At 41.4% G+C, this 8916-nt stretch overlaps 1 protein-coding gene across 3 annotated transcripts in view; it reads left to right on the plus strand.

Annotated features, from left to right (window-relative positions):
* Positions 1-7812, plus strand: part of NNT (nicotinamide nucleotide transhydrogenase) — a 76281-nt gene extending 68469 nt beyond the window's left edge. For all 3 annotated transcript variants that reach the window (XM_045204818.3, XM_053914728.1, XM_024571937.3), the window contains exons 20-22: positions 3611-3729; positions 4980-5095; positions 6830-7812. In XM_045204818.3, the coding sequence (XP_045060753.1) occupies positions 3611-3729; positions 4980-5095; positions 6830-6979 (385 nt within the window). In that variant the 3' untranslated portion in view covers positions 6980-7812. The remainder of the gene's footprint in view (positions 1-3610; positions 3730-4979; positions 5096-6829) is intronic.
* The last annotated feature ends 1104 nt before the right edge of the window (positions 7813-8916 follow it).

The raw sequence follows: 8916 nt of genomic DNA on the forward strand, positions 1-8916 counted from the left end.
CTGCCCTCTTTCACACTTTAAACAAGGATCACACACATTCAGTCTTCCCTCTTTTTTAAAATTTGAATTATTACATGTAAGTGACCTTACCTTCTCTGAGCCTGATAATGTATTTTTCTCACCGCTGCTGTTGCCCATGAACTTAAGGGATTATTCAGCCATCCCATCCTAGAAGACAAGGTTCAGAGTCCTGGACTGAAGACCCAGATGCTCGTTCACGGAGTCACACACCTTTGAAACTTCCCCTTAGCATGTCTTTTCCTAAAGTCATGGCCACTGGCAGGCTGAAGAGTATGTGTTGGTTATTTTAATATAGTGCACATTCTTTCCAGGGCTGTCTTTTTATATTCATGCTTACAATGCTGTTATTATTAAAATATTAAAATGATACTTATGTTCATATTTAAAGTTTAGTAATAATTCCCATGTACTTTGATACCTGGAGAAATTTTTTTCAAATGTTTTATTGCCACTGTAAAAATGTTAACATGTTAAAGTGGGTATCTGAACTGGAGAGCCCATGTGACTGTGTGGAGATGGCTTCTCAGAGGCAGTGGGAAGCAGCTGTGCGGAACGTGCTTTGTGTTTCTGCGGGAAGAGTGTGAGCATCAGTTGTCAGTGTTTGGTCTCATTTCTCTTGCTCTCAGGAGTGATCGGAAACTCTGGTATGGAACAGAGGATGGCATTAGGATTTCAGCAATATTGTTCTTAGAGACCATTTAAAAATTTTTTTACTCAGGTGTTGAACTGTTACATTCCCAAAAATGATTGGAGAAATTATGGTTAAAGAATTAAAACCTGGTGAGAGGGTGAGGTTGCAGTAACCTGATAACTGTCGAACTGCAGGGGCCCACTGAGGGAAGAGGTGGTGAATTCCTCTCAAGTGAATCTTAGATTAGTAATAGTTTATTTTATCCAGTTCGTTTCTCCCACCCAGCCTCTAGTCATGTTTTCAAAGTCTGCTTCCCCAGCATTTAAGGGGTTCTGGTCAAGGTTTTGCATGGTTGTAGTACTTTGCATACAAGAGACATTTTCTTTCTCCTATGTCTATGTGTCCATGCAAATATTTATTTATTTTTAACAGCTTGTAGCATTGTTGAACATTTCTTGGCTCTCAGTTTTTCTCGAAGCACACAATAAATTGGATCTTGGAACTCCTATTTCACCCACTTGAGCAGAGATAAATAGGTATTTCTCAGAGCTCCTCTACAGAGTTTTTATAGCCCTAGGCATGGTGTGGGCTTATACTAACAGCTGGTTACTGCTCTGTGGGAGAACTGAGGCAGAGAGGGTCATTAAGTAGCTTGCCCAACATTATACAGTTGGTTAACCTAAGCTGTTAATTAAACAAAGTCATCTCTTAAATTGACTGACTCTACTGACTATATCGTATAGTAGTTAAAAGTTCAGAGTCTTCAGGACGAAGGACCTGAGTTTGAATAGCAGCTTAACTAAAAAAGATCAGCAAATTGCATAGTACATCCTAAAGAGTCAGCCTTAGCTGTTAGGTCAAAATGTGTGCCAGCCCCGCTTGTATACATTCTTTCTTCTATCATTGTTGCTTTTATTGTTTTACATTTTCTTGTTTATACGTGCATACATTCTTGCTCGCTTTTTTGGATATAGGAATGCAGCTCTAAAACCCAGTTTATTTAAGTAAGTACTAGTTTTGAATCAACTACCCTAAATTCTAATTCTTGATGGAGATTGTTAGGGGTAGACTGAAATAATATCTGAGAAATCACTTATAAATGATATCACAATATAAAAGCAAGACATGTTGATTTATTTTAACTACAGTTAATTTAAACTGTACATTCCCGTACAAAAATATTAAAAGGAGGAGTAAAGTGATGTTCCATTGTACAGCCGCCTACAGATCACTGTTTTGTTTCCTCATAGCCCGAGTTCTGTGGGGTTTTTAAAAAAACATAAATTGGTTATTTAGGAACATTCAGTGATCCCAGAGGGAAGATTATGTAAAGAGGAATTTGGTAAAAGAGACTATCTGTCACTTGATGTCTTTCTTTTTTCCCAATCATAAGCCTTCCAGTAATTCAGACTCTTCATGATCGGTTTTAAAGCTGTAGAAAAGCATCGGTCAGTTGTCTGGGTGGTGTAAATGGCCATTTTGTAGCTCCTTTCCGTCTGTCTGTTGAGGGGTCAGTTCCTGTGCTTTAGTCTGCTCCTACAGGACCTGTGTTAGGAGTGGGCAGGGCAGCCTGGCTGGGCAGCAGCTCCTGCGCAGGCAGCAGCGCACCGTCAGCGGCCACAGGTTTTGTGAGACAGCGGCGTGTGTGCTGGCTGCAGATGCCCGTGAGACGTATGTTCATCAGCGGGAGATCCGAGGATGGGATTTTCTTGTGGGCCTTGCACATCTAGATCACACCCAGCATAGTGTATTCCCTTTGGGGGACTGAGGATTGAGCTGCCCATTGCCCGTGGAGGCAGGGACAGGTAACTAGGACATCCTGTTGGTCGTTGAATAGTTGAAAGAATTGAGAATGTTTTGCTTGGTAGGCATCCTAGGATAGCTGAAAGGGATTCCTGTATGAAAGAGGAAGTAGACTCATGGTTCCAGATGGCAGAACTGCAGACCCGGGAGAGCCCCGAGGTGGGGGTTCTCCCTGGCTTCCTGTAGTGAGTGTGCGTTATATGTCATTATTGGGATTGTCTAGTAATGCAGTAAACCTTAGGAGGGAGTCAGTTTCTGGTCATTGAAGGTATTTGAGCTGAGACTGGGTGGATACCAGCCAATGGATTCTATAAAATGTGTTTCTTCACTGGACTCATTCACTTGCTCACTTGCTTGCTCACTTTTTCCTGAGCTCTTCCTATGTGACCGGCACTGTGCCCCGTGCTGGGAGACAGTGATCGATACATGGTGAAGAGTTGGAGTGAATGACTGTAGAGACCCCACTGTGGCTGTGACTGTGGCTGAAAGAAATTGCCTGGCGCTTCGGTTTCTGTTGCCTTGGTAAAGTGTGGAGCTCTGCTTTCTGTGTTTCTCTGTCTTTTCAGTACTCCAGCGTGCTCCTAACATGTTCCTTCTGTGACGTGGAGTAATGCTTCGTATCGCTCTCTGAACGATCGAAGGCCATTAACTATGTACATGGTGATATGTTATTTCCCCACTTTCGAACGTAGGGGTTAAAGTTGAATGTAGAGTCAGATTTTGGTGGAATCATGTTGATTTTTCATGCCAACTGCTTAATGCCATGCTGACTTCCATAAGTTTTTAAAGATTCAAGATATATGAGAAAGTATAACGAGAGAACACTGTGTTAAATGCAAGGGGATATTATATATTAATACTGTGGGAAGTTCATTGTACTTAAAACGTGTATAGAAGAGTCAGGTTCTAAAGTTACACTGATTTTTCTGAGAGGAGTTCTAGTTTGTGTATACTGAGAGCTATGAATCTCCGACTTCAACATTTGTAAATTGACCACATATCTGGGCTAATTCTATTCCTGCCTGTAGAGATGAGATAGTACCAGGAGAGGCAGAGGTGCCAAGAACACGCTGTGCAGATTGGGAGGTGATATCGGGGTCTCCCTGCACTTTGGCCCATCAAGTAAGGCCAGCTGTTCGTTTGTTTCATGTCTAGGTTTGGAATTCACCCAGTCGCCGGCAGGATGCCTGGTCAGCTTAATGTGCTGCTGGCCGAGGCCGGGGTGCCATACGATATTGTGTTGGAAATGGACGAGATCAACCACGATTTCCCAGGTAAGTGACGGGGCCGATGGGGACACTTACACACTCTTAGTGTGAATAGAGCTATGCCTGTCTCAGGACGTGGAGCGTGGGCTCACGGAAGACCTCCTCGTCAGAGGAAGAGGAACCTGCTCCCAGTAGGGATGCAGTGGAAACCAAAGAAATGAAACAGTACTGACGGAGGGTCACCAGATTTGTAAGCAGCGCAGCTAATTGTGTCCCTGGGAGGAGAGCGGAAGGGTACTGCAGATCCTGGGCGGTGATGCCGTGAAGGCATTGCGCGTGGGGACTCGGAGCCCACCTGGCTTTGAAATCTAGGCTCTGACTCTCTCTCTCGTGATCTTGAACTAGGTACTCAGCCTCAGGTTCCTCCCTCATTTGTACAATTGCTGTTGATGATTTAGTGTCTCATCTTGCAGTGTTTGCTGGCTTCCAGTTGTATCAGTGCATGATCAGAAAAGCAGTTTTCTGTTTTCTTTGGAGTTCTAGGACTTGACTAGGTATGGCACTGAACTTTATGGCTGTCACTGGGTATTGAATGCTAATGACATTTGGCCCAGGATCATGTTTGTTAAAATTAAACCGGTTCCCTCTGGCAAGTATCTACTGTCAACTTAAAAAAATATTGTTTATTAGAGAAAAACAATGAAATCGTGTGCACATCTAGATTCACATGGCATTTTGGCAGAGTTCTAGGTAGTTTATATTATAGGGCTTAAAGAGGTCATTTAGGCCATTTTAATTTTATGCTGCCTTTCACATTTCACTGTTGCTTAATTATGTGTGAAACCTGCCAGTTCCAGGAATTATGGACACAGCTTTAACATAGTACAGACTCTTAGACCATTTTCTTTTAGATATCAAATTGTATTTAACTGGTCACTTTAGAAGTTGAAGATGGAATGCAAACGTTATAAAATAATGTAACTGGCAAGATCATTTTGGGATAGTGAAAGAACTAGGTAAAGTCACACTAGGTAGGTCCATCGTGGGGAACGAAAGCATAATAGTACCCACGTTCCAGCCAGGAAGCTCAGGTTTTGATGCAGGGTGTATTGCTCTTTAGCTGTGTGACATTGGCTAAGTTACTAAACCTCTCTGGTAAAGCTCTTTGTACAGTGCCTGGCAGAAGTGTGGGTGCTATAAATATTAGCTGTTGTTGTTATTGTTTTTATAAAGTCAGATCATGGTAATTTGCCTGGAAAGAAGTGAAAGCGACTTCCTTAAGGTTTATATTTTCTCTCTTTTCTTTTATTCTGCAGACACTGATTTGGTCCTTGTCATTGGAGCTAATGACACTGTCAATTCAGCGGCTCAGGAAGACCCCAACTCTATTATTGCAGGCATGCCAGTTCTCGAGGTCTGGAAATCAAAGCAGGTACAGTTCCAGGCTTGTGCTTCGTTCTGTGATCAACACTCTCTTCAGATGCACACACAGAGCTCTCCCTGCTCACTTGACGAGAAGTGATGAAGGTTTAGGAGGCCAGGGGTTAGAGTATGTTTAGGGTCCAGTTCTCTCGATGCAGCCTCTATCCCTCCATGGTCACCAGAGAATCTGAATGCATGCCCCTATCCTGCATGGAAATCGATGGGCCTGTGTGGATGGGTGAACGGAGTCTGAAACCCCCACTAAAACAAGAGCTTTGGACTGGGTCTGGCTGCGTTGCAGTGTGAGTCCAGGGAAGCAGATGGCTTCTCTGTGGGACAGTAAGTCAGCGTCATCGCCCTCGTATGTGAAGACGAGCACATATTTCCATTCAGTGTATTGAAAGGGACTTGCTACGTCATCACGGGGTGTCTAGAAGGCAGGTGCCGTGGAAATCCCAACAACAACATGGCACGAGGAAGCAAGTTCTGCGCGTGCACGTTACGTCTGAAAGAGTGGACGGCCGGGGAGCTCAGAGGCTTGTCAGTTCTCCTCTGCCCCAGCAGTGGGCACGGCTCTGTACCACTCCCGAGTCACAGCTGCCTTTTAAGAACTATAATTACAGCCCTGTCTGGTGTAGCTCGGTGGATTGAGCGTGGGCTGAGAATCAAAGGGTCGTTGGTTTGATTCCCAGTCAGGGCACGTGTCTGGGTTGCCAGCCTGGTCCCCAGTGGGGGGTGCAAAGAGGCAACCACACATTGATGCTTCTCTCCCTCTCTTTCTCCTCTCCTTCCCCTCTGCCTAAAAATAAATAAATAAACAAACAAACAAACAAATAAATAAAATCTTTTAAAAAATGAAAAAAAAGAACTATAATTACAAAATGTACATTTCCCCTTTCAGTTTGTCCCTCTTTACTGTACATATGTAAATTTAAAACAGTATTTGTGGTGCTTCAGGAGAATGCCATGCACTGGTTCATGTAAATATGAAGAATTGTTGCATCGGTCATTGTTACCATTTGAGAGTTTGCAGAGTACAGTATCGTACTAATGCTGTTTGAAGCACGAACCTATTGCACTGCTTTCCTTTTCGGGCAGGTGACCTGTCCTAGAGGACCATAGAAAGGCTTTTCATTTCTGAAGCACTGCCTGGATATTGAACAGGACATCACCCTCCATCATCTGTGCAATCGTAAAAGCCTGTAGCCCCTCAGCATCAGAGATGGGCTGACCCCTTCCACTTTGCTCTGTAGCGTTATTAGTTATTAACACTCCCCTTGCTGAGCTTTTGTGTTAGAACTTTCTGATATATTTTACCAAAGTGATAGAATAGGAATCATACCATTTTCCCCACTCAGCTACATTTACTTTAAAATTGTAGTGGAAGCTTGTGCACTCTGTCTGTTCTCTTGAGCCCATTCATAGAAAGATGCTTATTTTCATGACTAGTAGATGCCATGCATAGTCTTTATGGACAAAGGCACTAAGAAGAAAATCACTTACAATCTTCTCATTCAGTGATAAACTATTGTTAACGTGGCTTTCTCTCTCATGGGTATAAAAGTGGGGGCCCATTTAAAAAATTAGAGTTCATACAATGTAAGTATACGTTAAAAATACTCCCTGAGTATTTGAAAAGTCTCTCCAAGCCTGTTCCGCGTCAGGGTGGGGCCGTGTTTGTGTGCCCAGCACCTCCTAGCCAGGTCTGTTAAACGCACTCTCTGCCTTCATTTTTGGCTCCTAGGTCATTGTCATGAAGAGGTCCTTGGGCGTTGGCTACGCTGCAGTGGACAACCCCATCTTCTACAAACCTAACACGTCCATGCTTCTAGGCGACGCCAAGAAGACATGTGATGCCCTGCAGGCGAAAGTTCGAGAGTCGTACGAGAAGTAACTTTCAGAGGTGACGCTGTCCTCTAACAAAGCCACCTCTCCAGTTGTGGGAACAGGCAACTCAAATATCACTATAAACAGCTGATACACATCTGGAGCAAAGCTCTTGGAAGACAAGGAAGGCCCTGAAGAAAGCAAAGCGGATTCAGGGAGACTTTTCAAGAGCACTGATCCCTCAGTTTTAAAAAAGGATCGAAAATTCTAAATGTCTTTCTGTGCATATTTTTTGGGTGTTATGAATAAAAAGTATTTTCTAAAAGGAGAAAGAGCAGCCTCACTTTGTATCTACTCCATTTGGAGTTTTAAAAAATTCCTGCTCAGTAGCCAGTAACGTTTTAAGAAATTAAGTCTAGGATTTGAAGATTTAACCCAATATGGATCTGAAAAATCTAATGCAGCGTAAACATCACCGGCACCTGTGTTTATGGTTTTTCAACAAATGTGACTAATTTGAAACTTTCATCAACGCCTGAGCCGTCCTCTGACCTCTAACCATAATCCGAATCATCCATATCACGTTGGCTTCGATTTTCCAAACTGTACTTGCAATTGCAGATTTCAGGGGTGTGTTTTCTCACTTCTATTTTAATACATCGAAGGATGAGGTGATCTTCCAGCCATGCTGGAAGCAGTTAAATCATTCGCTTTGTATATTTCATTAGAACACCAATGAAACATAATGTCAAATCAGTATTAGTTGTATTTTTTAAAGCCCCATTTGTAATCGGAGATCTCTTTAATTTCAATCAATTTATAATGTGTAGTACTGTACTAAGTGCACTTGAATGGAATTCAACTATTTGCCTAATAAAATGAGTTCATTATGTTTGCACAGTGCTGTAGCAATTGTCTCTGGCGGCAAAATGCTAACATTGAATAGCTCTGCTTGTTATTAACATCTGGGGAAGACTTGCTACTATAAAATAGATGAAATTAACCTGTATTAAGAGTTCACGTCTCAAGAAATTATTATTTTTATTTCCCAAATCAGAGTGTGCTTTGAAGTCTTACGTAATTGATCACAATTGGGAGAAATGGTGGCACTTTTTTTTTTTAGCTACCTTTTTGTTTGAGCACCAGTAAAGATCACGTCTTTTTGTGCAGTAAAAGTGTAGATTTTTTTTTTTTTGTGACTGCTGCATTGCCAAAAACTCTACATAGGTTGAATGTGTGATGATTGTTTGCAATATATGTCTCTCTATATAATGGGGCACTGAGTTTTTTGACACAATTATTAACACATAAGAACTATCTCTAAAACAACAAAAAAGAAATAACTGGTGAGAAGTTTTTTTACCGTGATGCTCATGTTTACTGAGTTTACAACTCACAATACCTGTTGGTTTGATGATCAATTTCTGTTTTGCTATGCGTGGAATGAAGATTGTGCGTGTGTGTGTACATTTGTTGTAAAGCAGAAAGGTCTCCTTTTTAATTTTTAAGTGATACATGCAATTTGTTAATGGGGCTCCGGTTGTAAGTAACCTCAAGACTGAATTATATCATGAAAGTTCTACTAGAAGAAAGTAGACGGTATCGCTGTGCCCTTTTACTTTTCTCAGAGTAGTTGTAGATTTATCTGGAGAGCAGCAACTTGGATTTTTTTTCTTTAGGGAATTCCTGCATTCAGTGTAAACCAAAGAAATTATAGTTGGATTTATTAATTTATTTTCCTCATTTATATTAAATATTTTTAAAATTTAGGATGATCTCATTCTTTGATACTCAGTAATCCTTTGTTATCAATTTGTGTTAGTTGAATTGAAAATTTATGCTCCATTTGGTTTTATTTTACTTTTTGGTTAGGATATGTAAAGAGTTTTTTTGAAACATAATTTCTTAAGTCAATACTCCAAAAGGTTGGTGGTCTTGGATTATTAATTATGGTGAAGTCTAAAATCAACAAACATAATTTTCATCTCTTATTTTTATCTTTTT

This window comes from Desmodus rotundus, chromosome 1, assembly GCF_022682495.2.
Source record: "Desmodus rotundus isolate HL8 chromosome 1, HLdesRot8A.1, whole genome shotgun sequence".
Taxonomy (NCBI): Eukaryota; Metazoa; Chordata; class Mammalia; order Chiroptera; family Phyllostomidae; genus Desmodus; species Desmodus rotundus.